The sequence below is a fragment of the Necator americanus genome, chromosome I (assembly GCF_031761385.1).
Source record: "Necator americanus strain Aroian chromosome I, whole genome shotgun sequence".
Taxonomy (NCBI): domain Eukaryota; kingdom Metazoa; phylum Nematoda; class Chromadorea; order Rhabditida; family Ancylostomatidae; genus Necator; species Necator americanus.
Window position 1 is genome coordinate 32014954 of NC_087371.1, and position 16358 is coordinate 32031311.

At 39.8% G+C, this 16358-nt stretch overlaps 3 protein-coding genes across 5 annotated transcripts; 1 reads left to right on the top strand and 2 right to left on the bottom strand.

The window, feature by feature from the left end:
* Positions 1-841: 841 nt before the first annotated feature.
* On the bottom strand, positions 842-1606 carry RB195_007480 (uncharacterized protein; the record flags this gene model as incomplete). Its single annotated transcript, XM_013436543.2, has 4 exons — positions 842-892; positions 958-1190; positions 1256-1343; positions 1538-1606. The coding sequence occupies 4 exons, from the start codon at positions 1604-1606 to the stop codon at positions 842-844; spliced, it is 441 nt and encodes a 146-aa protein (XP_013291997.2).
* An 837-nt stretch (positions 1607-2443) lies between these two features.
* Positions 2444-5764, bottom strand: RB195_007481 (uncharacterized protein; the record flags this gene model as incomplete). The annotated part of the gene is made up of 11 exons (XM_064181131.1): positions 2444-2601; positions 2992-3109; positions 3165-3326; positions 3454-3647; positions 3780-3867; positions 4030-4125; positions 4842-4961; positions 5116-5289; positions 5367-5444; positions 5502-5618; positions 5723-5764. The coding sequence occupies 11 exons, from the start codon at positions 5762-5764 to the stop codon at positions 2444-2446; spliced, it is 1347 nt and encodes a 448-aa protein (XP_064037944.1).
* A 335-nt stretch (positions 5765-6099) lies between these two features.
* On the top strand, positions 6100-14799 carry RB195_007482 (uncharacterized protein; the record flags this gene model as incomplete). Of its 3 annotated transcripts, XM_064181132.1 has the most annotated exons (13): positions 7232-7278; positions 8418-8535; positions 8679-8869; positions 9537-9689; positions 9749-9863; positions 10280-10386; positions 12174-12393; positions 12519-12587; positions 12879-13016; positions 13436-13554; positions 14079-14226; positions 14437-14544; positions 14668-14799. In XM_064181132.1, the coding sequence occupies 13 exons, from the start codon at positions 7232-7234 to the stop codon at positions 14797-14799; spliced, it is 1665 nt and encodes a 554-aa protein (XP_064037946.1). The 3 variants fall into 3 exon arrangements, with proteins under 3 accessions (XP_064037945.1, XP_064037946.1, XP_064037947.1); XM_064181133.1 differs by lacking the exons at positions 7232-7278; positions 12174-12393; positions 12519-12587; ... (3 more) ...; positions 14437-14544; positions 14668-14799 and adding exons at positions 6100-6174; positions 7907-7950; positions 8015-8044; positions 10691-10793; XM_064181134.1 differs by lacking the exons at positions 7232-7278; positions 8418-8535; positions 8679-8869; ... (1 more) ...; positions 9749-9863; positions 10280-10386 and adding an exon at positions 11662-11731 and having other exon boundaries at positions 12242-12393.
* Between the last annotated feature and the right edge of the window lie 1559 nt (positions 14800-16358).

Consider the following 16358-nt stretch of genomic DNA (forward strand, 5'->3'; position numbering starts at 1 on the left):
AGCAAAACGACCTAAAGTTCGATTCCTGCAAGCGGAGTTTTCTCCTCGATAACAACCGTCAGTTTCTCCACTTCGAGTGCAGTAAGTTACGCGACTGCAGTAGACTTCAAATTCTTTTGATTCAACTATACTTCCTAACCAACAATCGTGTAAACGCAGAAATTTTAAGCAACTACTAAACGACTCCGTAGAAACTTGCGTCGAATTATACATTTCGAAAAGCAGAAAACAGATCCACATGCAATTTTTATTCAATTTAAATGAATATGAATTACAGAGCACTCAACTTCATGAGAGATTTGCTCGGAATATTGCAAGCCAGTTGATCCTAACATAAAACTGCACATGCAACATATCAACACGTCTTGTTTCTCCAGGAAATGTGTTTTTTTTTTGTGCAAATGTGGGTGTGTAAATGTGATTAAAGGCAGGGATATACAAAGAAACGTGCAATCCAGTTAAAGAAAAATACTATCATAGACCTAGGTCATGCGACGTGAGGACGTTTGCTCCGTCATTCTGGTACATACGCAACGTTGCAGAACACACCATTCCAACAGTTAGGAGAAATTTTCGCCACCATTTCTAATTCCACTCTGCTTATATTATACAGATTACGAGCAAAATCGTCAACTATGCATGACACAATACCAAAAAGTTACCATTCTATAAGAGGGAAGAAAGAAAGTTACAACACTAACTCATCCAGGAGTCCGATAAGTGTTAAAGGCTAAATTATGAAACAGAAAACACGAAAATATAGTCAATATATCGATCGAAACCAGATGTACATATATGTAATGCAATCAAAATAAGGCAGTATAAACATTATGTATCACAATTAATAATCCGGCTCAGCTTTCCTCTTCTTCGATCTTCTCATTTCTCGAGTCTGAAGGAGACAAAGCAAATAATATTTGTTTCACTCATATACAAAAAAAAACCAAAATTCCTTGCCGCTTCGTCTTCTACATTATCATTTTTCAAGACTGTCGGCGTGAGCGGGGCTCCAGATGAGGTTATAGACGGTGGCGGTGGTTGCTGTGCATGCTTCAGGGCTGCTGGTGAAGTCACGGAAGAGTACGAGAATAACCGATCGGCATCTTTGTCAGCTTTCCGTGATAGTCCCTTTTTGTCTAGTTTCACTCCGGATTTTGATGGTGGCATTGCTAATGCGTATCGGTCCCAACCTGAAATTGTTTATGAGACATAGGTTTTAGATTCCTCACTTGCCAGGGGACAACACAAGTCATACCTTTTATAACATTTCCATATTCCGCTGTTTCCTCAAGATAAGATCCTTCGAAATTATATATTTGATTTTCCAACGCCTCTAGGGTTTCCTGAAATGGACATTCTTACGGGACGGGATTCTTGCGGGGTACTCTACACTACTCTAGCTTTGTACAACGGTTCCCTCAGCACCCCAAGGCTGCCCGCAGAGTTCAGAGCCACCAAACCGCGCGACTCTGAACTCTGAAAGCATAATATACTCAAACTAAAATAAAACTTGGTTAAGATAAGACAAACCACTCACCGCAATCTCTGCCCGCTTTTTAATTAAATCATTCAATTCGCGTTTAAGGTCATGCTGATCTTTAGACATCTAAAAAAAAAAAACACTAGATCAATACAGAAGTGATACTCTAATTTTATACCCACGAGTGAGACAAAACAAAGTATCGTTAAAAATCTTGATCCTGCGCTCCTTTTAAAGCTGGAAGCTATCCAAGACTCCCATCAAACACTCACAAAGCAAAATGAATTCGAAATTGAAATATTTCACCCATTCGAAATAATAGCACTCAGAAAACAACATTAAAGCAAGCTTAGTAACATCAATTCGCATCTTATGAGGTAACGACGATAACCTTGCACGATTTAGCAAACATATTTTCAACGCGTTTCCAATGCACAATAATTGAATATATGAGAAATTAAATCAACGGACGACAGAATATATAGGTTAACTTCCCTGCAGTTTGCAACAAGCACGCAGAACAAAAAAGAATTTATCCAATAAAAACACGCATAAAGATACATGCACGTACTGATGTACTCGTAAATCGTGAACAAAAACCGAGATTTGGATCAACATACAGTTTAACAACTGAGGATTGTTACTATACATGTTCTACGCAAGCAACTACCACGATACGACCAGAAACTAATCTTCAAAAGGTCCCAACTGTTTCATGACAATGGAGAAATTTTTAACAACTGACTGTTAATTGAAAAAAATATCAACAGTGGTGGACTTACTTTAACTCATACAAGCACTGGCACGCCAAAATCGGTTTGTAAAAAAGAAAATCAAATGGAGGTGGTTTCGGATAGGTTTACGCTGCAGGCTGTCATCTTAATTGACCACAAAAAAGTCGTTCAAAAAGCATAATTCTCCAAGTGCATTGTTCTGTTACCAAACGACATAATTTTGGTTCAGTTATTCCTTGTTCCTCGTTGCAATTGCCACTAAGACTTTATCTATTTGATCTATCCATCCGTTCATTGCGGAGATCGAGAGAGAGGAGTCTTGTTTATGTTCTCCGGTTGGCTTCACGTAAAGAATATTGTCAGTCTCATCTATTCTGGCAGGAAGTCCTGAAATATTCTGGAATAGAAATGTGACAGTTATATGGAAGAATACTCACTAAAATGCATTACGACTAAGACATGTAAAACCTGGAACTTGAAAAGTTAGCTTGATCGACAGCCACCCAGTAAAAAAAGTAAAATATCGATAGAAACGCTCACAAAAATAATAAGAGCACAAATCAGAGAGGAAGAGGAATCTAGTTTTTAATGTTCTACAGGTAATAACAATGAAATTGTAGAGTAGTTGTAAAGATATTTTAAATACTCCTCCATACCACTGCTAATTTTGAGATATATTAAAACAGAAAAAAAGATAAGAAGAAACGAAAGATGGGTTGGATTTCTCTGTGGTGTTGGATGAGAAATAAAAATGAACAAGGAAGGTTTATAGCCCACCTTCATCAAGAATAGTGTCTATGAGCAATCTCTTAACTTCCGCTATTGAGACCCGCAATTGTTGAGAAAGATATTGCAGTCGTATCCTCGTGTAAGGCTTGATCAATCGTAACAAAACCTGGAAGTAACCAAAACTAAATTAGAAACGTCCACTAATCTTTAAGTAATCCAACCTGTGTTCGAATATTCGTCAAAAGCTCTTCAATATGTTCCCGAATGAATGGATCTTGCATTATACTTTCGCGATTACGTTCCAAGATTCTTTGGAATTCATCTATGTTGTTTTCCTGATAAGCTGCTACCATTGCCGTCATAGCTACGATCTCTTGTTCATTCTTGAAAAAAAAACAAAAAAAATTGAAAAAATAAAAATTTAAGAGAAAAGAAAAGGCACTAAAAAAGTGCATCTCGGACACGAATGCAGCAACAAGAGAATTTAGCGGAAACATAACATGGTCTCACCTTGAAAGGTTTGGCCTCCTGGCTATCGAAAGGATTAATGTCGGATTTAATGAGCATGTTTGCAAGTACCAAATACTTGAGACAGGTTATTCGCCTGGGTGATCCACTTTCATCATAATTTTTGAACGCTTCGAAGAAATCCGTATGTGCACGATCGAACTGACCTTCACGAAGATGCATTTTGCCGCCACATTCTTAAATGAGGTTATCAAACAGAAAAACATTTACGTGGAGAGTTCGCAGAGTAGTAATGTAGAACAGCCAGTAACGACGAATGGAGACCCCAAAACAGCGAAAAGTAGGGATAAAAATAATACAAAAACTACCTCTAATCACCCCAAGAATGAGTGGATGTGGTATCGCTGACTTAGACTGGATGGCTTGCTGCGCCTGTTCGTACAGCTTTTTAAGAGCCTAGGCATAACAAGTATATAATAATTAAAACTATGAAACTAACTATCCGGGTAAATAGGTTCAATGCATTTTAAATGTCTTTGGTAGGAAAAGTAGAGTTATAAAAAGGGAAAATATGAAATATCTGTTCATCAATCGCGAGACAGAAGTTTACGAGCACACCTTGTTATTTTTCTGTTCAGTGTACATTTGAATCTCAAGTGCATAGATCTCCAACAGCTGTGTACCTTTTTTCTGATCTTCCTCACCTTGTTCTGTCTGAATAATGAAAATTACACGTTGAAATTTGTATAAGAAAGTTCAAGAAGAAGAATGATTGTGATAAAATTATACAAACATAATGGAGGAAGCATAGCAGCAAAGAAGACTAAAAGTAAAATGAAAAATATGGCTGGGGGAATCAAATTCGGTGAAAATGTAGTTGGGGGGAAGGTATTCAGTTGCGCCCTTATTTCTGGACGCTCTATCCTGGGTTTTTTTTTCTCTTAGTAACTTTAGCTTACTTGTCATAGATCCTCTAAGACTGATGTTTAGGTCTTAGGACCCCGCATGATTTAGTTATTTACCTCCAGAAATTAAGGAGCCACTGAGTGCCACTCCTAACTACATTTTACCCTCCAACTCAACCTATTCTTAATGTTCATCTATTCAACACCACCATTGTCCCTGTTTTGACCTACAGAAACAAGGTCGCTTCGCAAACAGAGAGAAAATGCGGTCAGTGACATATAGCACTTAACTGGAAAGGTGATGCTAGGGAGTGAAAGAGAAGATTCGAATTTCGGTCGTATGTCTACGTTAGAAGATCAAGGACGCTGCCAGAAATGCCAAGGAATGTAAACAGAGCAGCAGTGTTAGGAGACAAAAAGACAAATAAGACAAAAGATATGAATAATGTAAGACGCAAAAGTAACATATAACTTTAAAAAAGAATATACAAAAGCGTAAAGAAAGTAACTTGCAACAAAGCTTACCCTACATGAGCTTTTCAATTGTTTCAAAATCCTTTCTAGCTTCTGAAATTCACGCATGTCAAAATAGAGCTTCCCAAGCTTAGTGTTTGTTTTGAACCAAAGTCGTTCATTCTTTGCGTCCTTAATGACATGGCTCAGAATGAAACAAAAACAGCGTATTTACATCCTCTGATTGGAATCAAAAAAGTAGAAAAAAAGAAAGAAAAAGGGAAAAATCGATGCAAAAAAAATCTCTTAAACAGTTCGAAATAAGAGAATAAAATCATCTGCGAACCTTAAGAGCATCCAAGGTCGTTTCGTAGAACTTCTGCAGCAGGTCCATCTGTTTAGACGTTGAAATGTAGTCCAAGATAGCGTTGATTGATTTCTCAGAATAATTCTTCGTGACGGCTGTTTTAATATATTTCAGTAGTTTCTGATAGTATTGCAGCATCGCTTCGAACTGATTCTGAATAACCGATCCACATTATTTAAATATTTTGTAAAACCAACCACAAAAAAAAATTAGAAAATATTCGAACTCACAGAATTGAATGTTATTTTGACCATTTGTTTCAATGCTTTGAAACCCCACTCACCCATTTCCTGTTCCAAATTGAGTACCTAAAAAACAATTCGAAGGAAGGAAAACGAAAAGCATTACAACAAACTAAATGCTACTTTTTCGAAGCTAGCAATCGCTTCTGTGATTTTCCCTTCGCTTTTCAGCCCTTTTGCCGTATAATACTGATTTTCAAGGTCAACGTCAGGCTCACTTCCACTGTCATCCTCGTATTCCTTAAAAATTATACAAAAACTCATACCACTTGACAAAGAAAAACAAACTAGGTGAGCCAATCTCAAAGAAAGACATAAAAATCGCGATAACTGCGTATTCTTACAAAGCCATAATCCTCATCGTCATCCATGAAGTCGTCGCCCATAACAAAGAGTTAGAAACGAGGAATAAAGGGGATCCAAGTCCAGATATCTGAATGTAAACATTCACACTCTAATCAAGAACAAACAAAGGTTGTAAGGAAACTCCGACACCTCGAAAGGGAAACATAGATGAACTCTAAAACAAGCAAATCGCGTATTTTGAACCATCAGTTTTTCTTATTTAAAAAACTGTGCAAAAGAAACATTTCCTTTGAGAAGAAATAACTAAAACTGCAAGTCAATTCACTTTTATTATTGCGAAGTTCTAAAGGACACGTTATGCGAGGTTGCGCCAGAGCGCGCCAAACACAATCAGGGGTGGAAGGGGACGTCGCACATGAAGTGCTCGTGTCCTGAAGAGAGGACAGCGGTGAACAGAAGAAGGGCGCTGCATTGGGTATTTGCAGTACAGGTGGGTATCCCTTATTTGAGTTTTAATCAAGTTCATTACGTCAGGAGGCCAAGGAGAAAACAGTCGTGTGCCGAGAAGGAAGGAGCTCAGTTAACTTAGCAAAATCTGACCGCGTTTGAATTCTTCTTGTGTTTATGCGTAAGGAACCGCTCATGAATATAATGGAGGCCATAGTTGACTCGAACATTCTTCAAGCTGCTTTTTCGTGTCTCTCTGACCTTATATGATATTCATGTGAAGTTCCGGTGAACAATTTCCCGCTGATCGTGACTCTAGTAGGACTCCAGTCGATTAAGATATGCCCAAACTGCGTTGTCATTCCCCAATCATTGTCCCAATAATTCGGGCCCCACCCGACGCACATAACGCCCTAATCCTGAGATATTCATTGAATTACATGTGGAAAACTTGCAGTTTCGATAGCGATGAAGAAGTTTTGAGGTTACATTGAGGAAGCGCCATTCTTTTTCTTCTTCATCTTCTGCTTCGAAAGCGTTTTTGCGGAAATCAAAGGCATCACTCCACAAGTCTGGCGTCGTATGGATTTTCTTTGGAGTATACCCATATCGGGTCGTAGATTTTGAATACAGGGGGTTTCCGCTCATTTCTCCCTGCATCACTGTAAAAAGACAGCTCTGGAACGCTGTTCTTTATGATGTCCTCTATTCCAACGCGCCACCCTCGCGCCCCGCCCTCGTCTGGGATTCGTCGAGTGAAATGAATTGTTTTAACTGATTTCCTTGAGCTGTAGCCAAGATTGGTATCGATCTTTATTAAACAGCGGCTAACGTTTCGGCGATATCGCCTTCGTCAGAGCCTGGAAAACTCAAAGCCATTAGTGACCTATCCCCTCAAGCGCCTTATCACCCTACAGAAAGCACCCAAACGGTAAGCAAACTCAAACAGCAACACATGGGCTAGTACTTACCTGAAATGAATTGTCTAATCGTTCGAATGGATTTTCGACGAGTCGCAAGCGGGGGCTGGGCGCAACGATGGCGCGTTGCAATAGAGGACATCGTAAGGAACTGCATTCCGAAGCCGTCTGTTTACAGTGATGCAAGGAGAAATGACCATCCTTGTATTCATAATCTGCGATTCGATGTGGGTATACTCCAACGAAAATCCATACCACGCCAGATTCGTGGGGTGATGCCTTTAAGAACCTCATGTGCAGCTCATTAAAAAATACTACGAGATGGGACCATTGCGAACTGGAGCGATGGTGCTAGCAAGGGTTGCACCGCGATCCTAACCGCAACTGCACCTGCTTCATTTCGCTTTGACCCTACTACAGGTTCCGTATATTTTCCTACACTAAGAACCAGAAGTGTGGCTTATTTTCCTACATAAGGAGCAGTAATTGGTCAAATTGGTTCGGTCCCTTCCTTTAATGATGAATGATGTATTGTCACTAGAACACCTTTCAAATATAGTGACAAAGCCCTTCTCAAAAAAAGGAAGAGAGGGAAATTGAGAAGCAGCAACATGAAAACAAAGAAAAAGTACTGTATTGGTGTCGTTTTTGCTGCAAACATTACGCGTTACTACAGAACTACTTTCTCACTCGCAGCTGGTAATATGTAGTAGTTAAATACGTTTTTTTTTAAATTATTCACACGAATTTACTTTAGGATGGAAGTTTCTTTTCCTCTGTTTGTTTTGAAGCTTATTTCGTCCTTTTTTTAATGGGATTATTGGAACAGTGCGTGATATCAAGGTGTCATTTCAGGTCCCATGTTCACATACATTATTCACTAAGATTAGTTATGTACGGTGGAAGACAACGGGTATGTCCATGGAGTTATTGGAATCTCTTGGACTATGCTCATTACTGCAGACCACACGCATTTTTGCAGCATACATGCTGGTGCGTGATTATTTAATTAGCGGGTCCAAGAATAGTCTTTTTACGTGCAAAATTACGTTAATTTTGTGGAATTTTTGCATTTTCCTATCCTTACCCCTTATTCCAGCCATATGAGATATAATTTTTGGAGCTAAGACATTTGTTTGAGTGATTTTTCTATTGTTGAGGAGGACATATTGCATAGTCCAATATTTCACAGTTTTGAGAATTAAGTAGCGAAAAGAAGAGAAAAACTAGGGATATCCTACGATTTCTGAATTTTTTTCTTCGTAGTGTTATCGCATTAAACTTTCAAAGGGACTCTTATTCACAATTTAACAATGCATAGCAATGATCTTGTATTCTATGAACGTTTTTACATATTCATTTGAAGGATTTCCTCCTATGCTCGTCATGATGGAAAAAAACCTAACTACTATGAACTACTTGGCGTTAGAAAAGATGCTACACAAGCTGAAATAAAAGCAGCTTTCTATGCGAAATCGAAAGAGGTGAGAAAAATAGCTTGTAAGGGGCACTTTTTAACTCCCATTTTGTTTTATTCTTTTTAATGTTTATGAATTTTGCTATGCAAAACTTTTTAGAAATTGGTTTCCCTCATTTGAAAGAAAAAAAATTCATTTTCTCATTGCAGTTGCACCCGGACAAGGGAAGCGGCGGCGATTCCTCGGCAGCGTTCGTGGAACTGAAAGAAGCTTACGACGTCTTGCGTCGACCTGCGGATAGGCGCGTTTATGATCTGCAGGACCACGAATACTATAGGGAGATACATAGGAATCCGTACTATCATTACCAACAGCATAATTACCAACAAAAGCGGGCAAGGTTGGCCGCTAATTGTTTCTTCGTTCATTTTTCTCTTTTCTCCCGTATGTTTTTTTCCGCACTTTTCGAGACACCGAGATGCAGGATGCATGAATATTATGTCTGCTATTCAGGCTCGTAGGATTTAGTCTAAGCTTATTGCTTATTGCTTATTATATTTTACTGCGTGAATATCGCTACTGGCAGTCTTGTAGCTTTCAAATGTTCGTACCTGGGCTGAATCGTACCAATTCGTACCTGGACTCAAATTGGATTGACATTTTCTCTGCTCTGACCCTAACAAAATTCAATTTTAGAAGAAAAACGACTGATTAGTATCATTAAAAATTCTTCGCTTTCTTAAGCTGTCCTTAGACATCACAATGGCTTCTCATGGAGTTGTGCCTACAAAGGGCCTGATACTTCACAACAAAACAATATTATTTGTTGTATTTTAAAAAGTATAGCTCCCCTCATTTTCATTCCATACAGAAAGAGTCCTATCTAGAAATCCGAACCATCTCAACATCTTATTTTCACAGTTTTATGCTCATATTGAGAAATCATTGTATGGGCTCATACACGGTCGTAAAAATTTAAACGATTCCGAATTTTAGTCAAACGCGCATCTCAAGCGAATTGCTGTACAAACGACGTTATCCTTTCAATGCTCATGTTCTTCCTACAGAGAATGGTCTCGTTTCTGGGGTGACAATCCCGGAATGTCAGCAAATGTCAATGACTCATACTATAGAAAGCGTTCCCAGGAGGAATGGCGATTCATTTTGAAGTGGACTGCTATTGGAACATTCCTTGTTGTTCTCTACAATATTGGTTATGTGTGAGTCCTCCTCATAGAATTTTTGTATATGTCAAATAATCATTTTAAATCTATTGCAGAATCCAACTAAGAATTCAAGAAAGGAAACTCTCCAGGCTTGTAGACGAGGATGAAATAGCGAAATCGTTTCTGAGGCAATCAGAATTTCGAGACAAACCTGCAGATCCCCTTGAGGTCACGAAGACGAGTTTTAAGCAATATACAGCAGAAAAGTATTCTGTTCTAGAGTTTCTTGCATGGAAAATTCAAACTTTTTTTGTTCTACAGCGGAGCTTTCGTGGGAGGATGAGCACGTTAGTGTTAGAGCGCTTCTTCCGCTCAATGCTTTCATGTAGAGTTATCCGTCTCGTCCTCTTAGCTTCATTTCTATTTTCTGTTCCTCGTGCATTAGTATTTGAAAAAAGTGCGCATGTATCTGTAAGAAATTGGGTGGTATGCGCAAGTGCACTGTGCTTTAGGTCGTTTTCACCCGATTATACTCATTAAGTATTTATCTGTACCTACCTTATCCTCTTAATAACGGACGCTTCTATTGCCAGTAAATCTTATCTGTTTTTTCTTTTTTCATGGAGAACTAGGTCCGATTACAGATGTACGACCTTGCTCGAAAGTTAAAAGGAGATGTGGATGAGGCTTGGAGGAGAAGAATTGAGGATATGGCTGGGAAGAATCCAAACGAAATCAGGGAGGAGTATAGGTGACTCGATTTCGGAGAAATTTTCAGTTATCCTGTTTATGCTTTTTTTTCTCCCGTTCCAACTGAATAAGTGACTTGTAGAACTTCTTTTAAACACAGGAAAGCCTTCTCAAATCTAAACTTTTTGTCCACTGACCAGTTCTATCTCGCCCATCACTAGTGCTCTTCTTCAAAGTTTTTATTTTTATTTTCAGTAATCTTATTAGGCCCACCGCATTAACGTAAGATCCTTGAAATTAGTGATTCTCATTTTTATACTTTTCGGGTGGTTCCGCGCAGTGCAGGATGTCGACCATACCCGCAGGGTTAAAGCTGAACGGGAGGAGAGGAGAAGGAAGGACGTCTTGGACTCATTGCGAGTAGCTCCAGATAATGATGGTTTGAAAACAAAACCTGATGAGCAATAACGTCACTGAGCTTGTGTATGTCTGCAGTGGTAGTCTTATGTGATTTTTTTCTAGTGTCAGACTAAATTTTGACTAGTGAAGTGTCGGTTTTTTTTTTCAAAATATCCTTAGGAATCCCATATTCTCTCTAGAAATTTCCGCTTTCTCTAGCAATTTTGTTTTCCGCCTACGATGGTCAGTCTAGAGAACGAAATGTGAATTTATGAAGAATCTGTACCTCCTATTTCCATTCTAACTTTTGTTGTTCTGTATAGTCCAATTTTGGAATATCTGGTTTAAGGCTTGTGATAGAAATTCACAAGATTTTAGGTTCTGTAAGTCCTTTCCACTCGTAATTTCAATTTAGTTCTAAAATGTGTATATCTCTAAGTTGTGTTCAGTCTCTTGTACATTTGTTTGATTAGAAACGGGTACTTCCGATCGTGTAGGTCGTCTTATACTTGTACAGGAGGGTCGAAAACGACATGAAACTCGGTGCAGTTCCGTAAGCGGTTGCACACGAAGCGGCGCGACGCAACTAGTGGTGGGGATCGAGCGTAGCGGTTAGGATCAGTTGGGAACCTTTGCTAGCAGCACTCATCACTGCAGTTCGCGGTGGTCCCACCTCGATCTCTACCACTAGTTCAGCCGCGCCGCTTCGAGCGCAGCCGCCTTCGCAACTGCACCGAGCTTCACGTCGTTTAGACCCGTCTATAGCACGTGTTTTGTTAACTTCATATGATATCGGGCCAGTTCGTGGAATAAAAAAGTTGGCATAAAATGTTTGTCATTTTTGGTGCAATACTCCAGATTCATGTGGGACGAAAATTTATCTTCTGGGCTAACCTGCTATCTTTTTGAATAATACAAAGCAAACACCTTTTAGAAGATGTCAGTTATGCGGTCATCAGATATGGAAGGGAAGATTGTGCTGATCACAGGCTCAACAAGTGGATTGGGTGGGTTGCTCGCTTCGACGTTGATGATATTCACTACAACATTATAATGGTATTTGTCGTGGTAGTGTATGTCCATAAATGTTAGGCGTTGTTGCTGAGCAACACATTTTCCTTAGAGTACATAAAAACCACAATATAACTCAAGCGTATACGTAGCTAGGCGCATTGCTTGAGGGTACATCTCCAACCCAGTTCCCCTGCTCCTAAGTGTGCTTTGTCGTGTCCATTTCCCATGTTTTTGTGATCTAGGCATCGATATTTTTCGGTCGATACTGCTGGCACAGAGCGCTTCGCGTCTATCGCTGCGCATACTTTACGGCACCTTGACGCGTTTCTCCCTTGCCCAAAAGCAATTCCCCAATGGAAGATGCCATGCGCTCACTTGATAGGACACATTCGGGACCGGCATCAAGCATCTCATGCAAAATATTTGAATTTTTAGGGTTAGTGAGGCGATAGAAAGTCTGGGATGTGCTCTAAAGTGGTCCAGAAACTTCCTCTTGATTCTAGGCTTACATACCGCTAAACATCTCTACTTACGTGGTGCGACAGTGATTCTCACGTGTCGAGATGAAGTTCGAGGACGAGCTGCAGTGGAAGCTGTCCAATCTCAAATGGATACGGGTGAAGAGACTAATTCTGGCAGGTTACATCTATTTACGGTTTGTTTTTCCTTTGTTTATTTGTATTTTAATGCGTAACATAACATTTTCTGGAAAAAGTGTAATTGCTCTTATTTTGGTTGGACTTGGCATGTTACAAGTCAATTCTGGCATTTTGCGTTGAGGTAAAGTCGAATTTCGATCGGATCGATGCGCTCATTAACAACGCTGGCGTTATGGGGTTGCCGTTTGAAGTGAGTTCCAATTTCCATCTCAAGTCCTCAGTCAAACAGTACAGTGTTACTTTTTTCTACATTTCAAAACGTTTGAATCGGCGCAGTACGTTGTGTTTTATACAACGATTTTCATGTCATCGTGTTTTCCAAACAGTTTATTTGTTCTTCCCCTAATTTCACTCCACTTTACTGTTAGAAATTTTGGAGAAGTGCGAAATCTTGACTAACTTTCAGTTTCTCCTAATTCATAAATATTGTTCCTTGAAAGATTCTTCTATTTACCACTTTATTACTATTTATTTATTTCAGTTATCGCGAAACGGTATTGAAATGCACTTTGCAACGAATGCTTTTGGGCATTTTGTCCTCGTTAACAATTTGCTATCACTGCTCGAGAAAAGCACCGATGGGAGAATAGTGATAGTGTCTTCTGGGCTTTATAAAGGGGTAAGCGGTGGACTCTTTTTCTCTGGATAGTTAGCTTTTCTCTTACCGATGGTGTCGTTGATAACATCACATACGTAGTTTGTCTTCGCCTATGCGCCATTTTTGTTGGTATATCAACTATTCATTGTCAGAAATAACTTCTAAGAGCATGATGTATTCTTTTCTAGTCAGTAAATAGTTACTCTGTGTATTGTAACCAGCGTCATGAGCAACACACATTTCTTTCACCACTTGTCTTCCATGATGGTGTGGAATCCAACCAACCATTGTAGCTAATTATCACATGATAGAAAGTTTCAACCTGCACGTGCTCTCCTGATCCCCCTTCTCATCCTTCTCACTGTAACATGTTCTTTTTTTTCTGGAAACGAATGTGCTCAATCATGCTCTTCTGCGAATATCTGAACGTTATCATTCAGGTGAATCACATTCCCTCTCTTCGCCAGCTGATGGGCGAACAAGATTGGGATTATGAACCGAGGTTTGCGTATGGTTTAAGCAAGTTGGCCAACTGTTTACATGCTGTGGAATTAGCAGGGTGTGTTTTTCGTGATTGTATTTTGCATGTACGGCTAGCTCTACTATATGAAATCACTACATATTTTTTGAATCTCAATCGCAACTCTCCTTTTTTTTGAGTTGCTTTTAGTTGGGCTGAAACAATCTGAAGTATGGTGCAGTTGCGTAGGCAGCCGTGATCAAGAGACATGGTAGAGCTGGCGGTATTGACCATGGACCCTCGCTGATCGCAGAGATAAACTGGGGTCCCTCGATCCCAATTCATCTCTGCGATCAGCGAAGGTCCATGATCAATGTCACAACTGATCACGATCGACGTGATCATGGTCCATGATCACGTCGATCGCAGCTGCTAGCCTCACCGCGTCACTTAGAGTGCAGCCTCACAATTCCACCATGCTACAGGTCGCTTCTCTGTAACTATATGATGCCTTGAAACCTCCAAGTAAGCCGTAACAATTGAAAAATAACAGACCAACAATTTACTCCAAGTATAACATTCCCAGTTAGCAATACCTTTGTGCACATGAAAAGGTATTCCAGAAGACTCTCAGCCAACCACTGCTCAACTAAAGTGTACGCCATACGTCCAGGGTTCATCGGTGGTACTGAATTGGGCCGTGAAACTCATTGGCTGTTACGATCACTTGCATCGCCAATTATATGGATATTTTCGAAGAGTCTTGACCAGGTGTGTATTTGTTTCTTTTCTCTTTAGTATGCGGAAAGCAATACATATGAGTAGGTGTGGGATTTATTCTCCACTGCTTTTTGTCAGTAGTCTCGTTGCCAATTAATGGCACGACGAGTACCCCTATCATGCATAAATACGCTCTTGAAGCGCCCGTCTTGTAGGGTCTGAAGTCCTTATATTGTGATTAGTTTTATTTCTTAAGTTTAGGGTATCGAATCCATTGTAAATTGTGCAATTACACCAAATGATGAACTCACATCTGGTGCACTCTACCATGCTTGTCATGAAGAAGATTATGGACCTATGGTTACTCCGGTTAGTATAAAGTTTCATTCCATAGAGTTGTTCTATTCTAGTGTTGCAGTACTACAGTACTTTATCACCTCGCTTAGTGACCGTGGTAGACGTTTATGATCCACATATTATTGGTTTCTACAGGTCAACGCGGCTAATATGTGGCATACGTTCACATACATGGAACAACTGGTCCTAAACAGATGCCATTCTTTAACGGAAGAAGAGAGGTGTCAAGCCGAAGAAGGACGAAAAGTCTTGCCATTTGCATCATAGTTAGCGCTACCAGTTTGAACGGGATCTACTCAACATCTACAAAACATTTCCACAAAGGAAAGTTTTGTTCAGCAAGCACAGATCAACATTATATGCTTATAGTCGGGTCAATACGACATGAAGCACGGATATTTGCGCAAGCGGCTGCGCTCGAAGCGGAGCGGTGGAGCGTAGCGGTTGGGATCGCGTAAGGACCCTCACTGCCGCCACTCACCTCTGCAGTTCGCCATGGTCCCACTTCGATTGCAACCGCTGTCTTGACCGCACCGCTTCCGAGCGCGGTCACTTACGTAACGGTCCGTGCTTCATGTCGTTTTGACCCAACTATAGTTCGCTGAATATCTCATAGAAAATATGCTTATTGATTATTACAGTGTGCATAAGACGAGCGCAGATAGTTGACTTCATTGTAGATTCGTGAATGTAAATTATGTAAAATTGGCGTTTTCCATAATTAGAGCTTAGATATATATCCGTGTGCTTTGTGATCAGTCGAAAGCAACCAAGCTTTCGTAGATTTGCGCATTATCTTTTTTTTTCTGAATACAGCGAAACGCGAACTGCGTCTCCTACATTGACCACACCTTTTTTTTGTCATAATATGAGTTGTTGTGACTTTATTAATTGCCTCATTTTATGCGACGTAGCAGCTTAGTTGCCAAAGTTGTTATCATTTTTTTGTTGAATTTTTCATAGTACGACTTGTTTATGTCTTTAAAATGAATATTCCTAGCTGTTGAAGTTTGTTCTGCATTTATAGTTAACCAGTCCGAACATCCGTTTGAGGCCCGAATTCCAGACTTTTTTACTGATCGCTTCGCTTCCCTTCAGTAGTCAGTAGGAATTTAAACGTAACATACGAGGAATCTGACGTAGTGCGGATCCCACACTGAAAGAGCTCTGGTACTAGATTGGGGTCCCATCCTTCCGCTAGTCGTTCTCTTATCGTCGTAAAAAAACGGTGTAAAAGACGTCGTTTTGATTTCAGTTGCAACGCGCCACTCTTCTCCACGCTCCGCATCCACAAGCGAGCTTTTCAGGATTAACGAGGACTCCTTAACAGCTTATTCAAGTAAAACCAATGAATAGGCTGCTAATGGCACCAGAATGAGTAAATAGAGGAGCGTTCTAACGTACCGTCGTAGGAACCAACGCGGTTCCTACTCCGTCTTTTTTTTTACGACGACTTGGAAGAGATGACCGGAGAACTACGCCGGATCCAGAAATTTACAAGCCCATCTCTAGCTTTTCCCGCGGATTCCCTCAGATTCGTGGTCAGATTCGTGCTGCCTTTAAGGAAGAGACATTCTCTGTAATTTTTTGTAGCTTGAATAAACCTGTTCTTATTGTTAACAACGGTGTCGCTCGTTTTCAGAAATATAAGCTATAGTTTGAATATTTCACAGTTTTTTTTGCTGAAGGTGTTTGTTAATCCATTTGAAGAATATTCAAATTTGATTTTACATATATGTTTCTACGATGCTGCTACAGTATTGAGGTCTTCTGGTCTTCTTTCCCGGCAATAAACATAGAATTATGTGCTAACATGAAATTAAGTG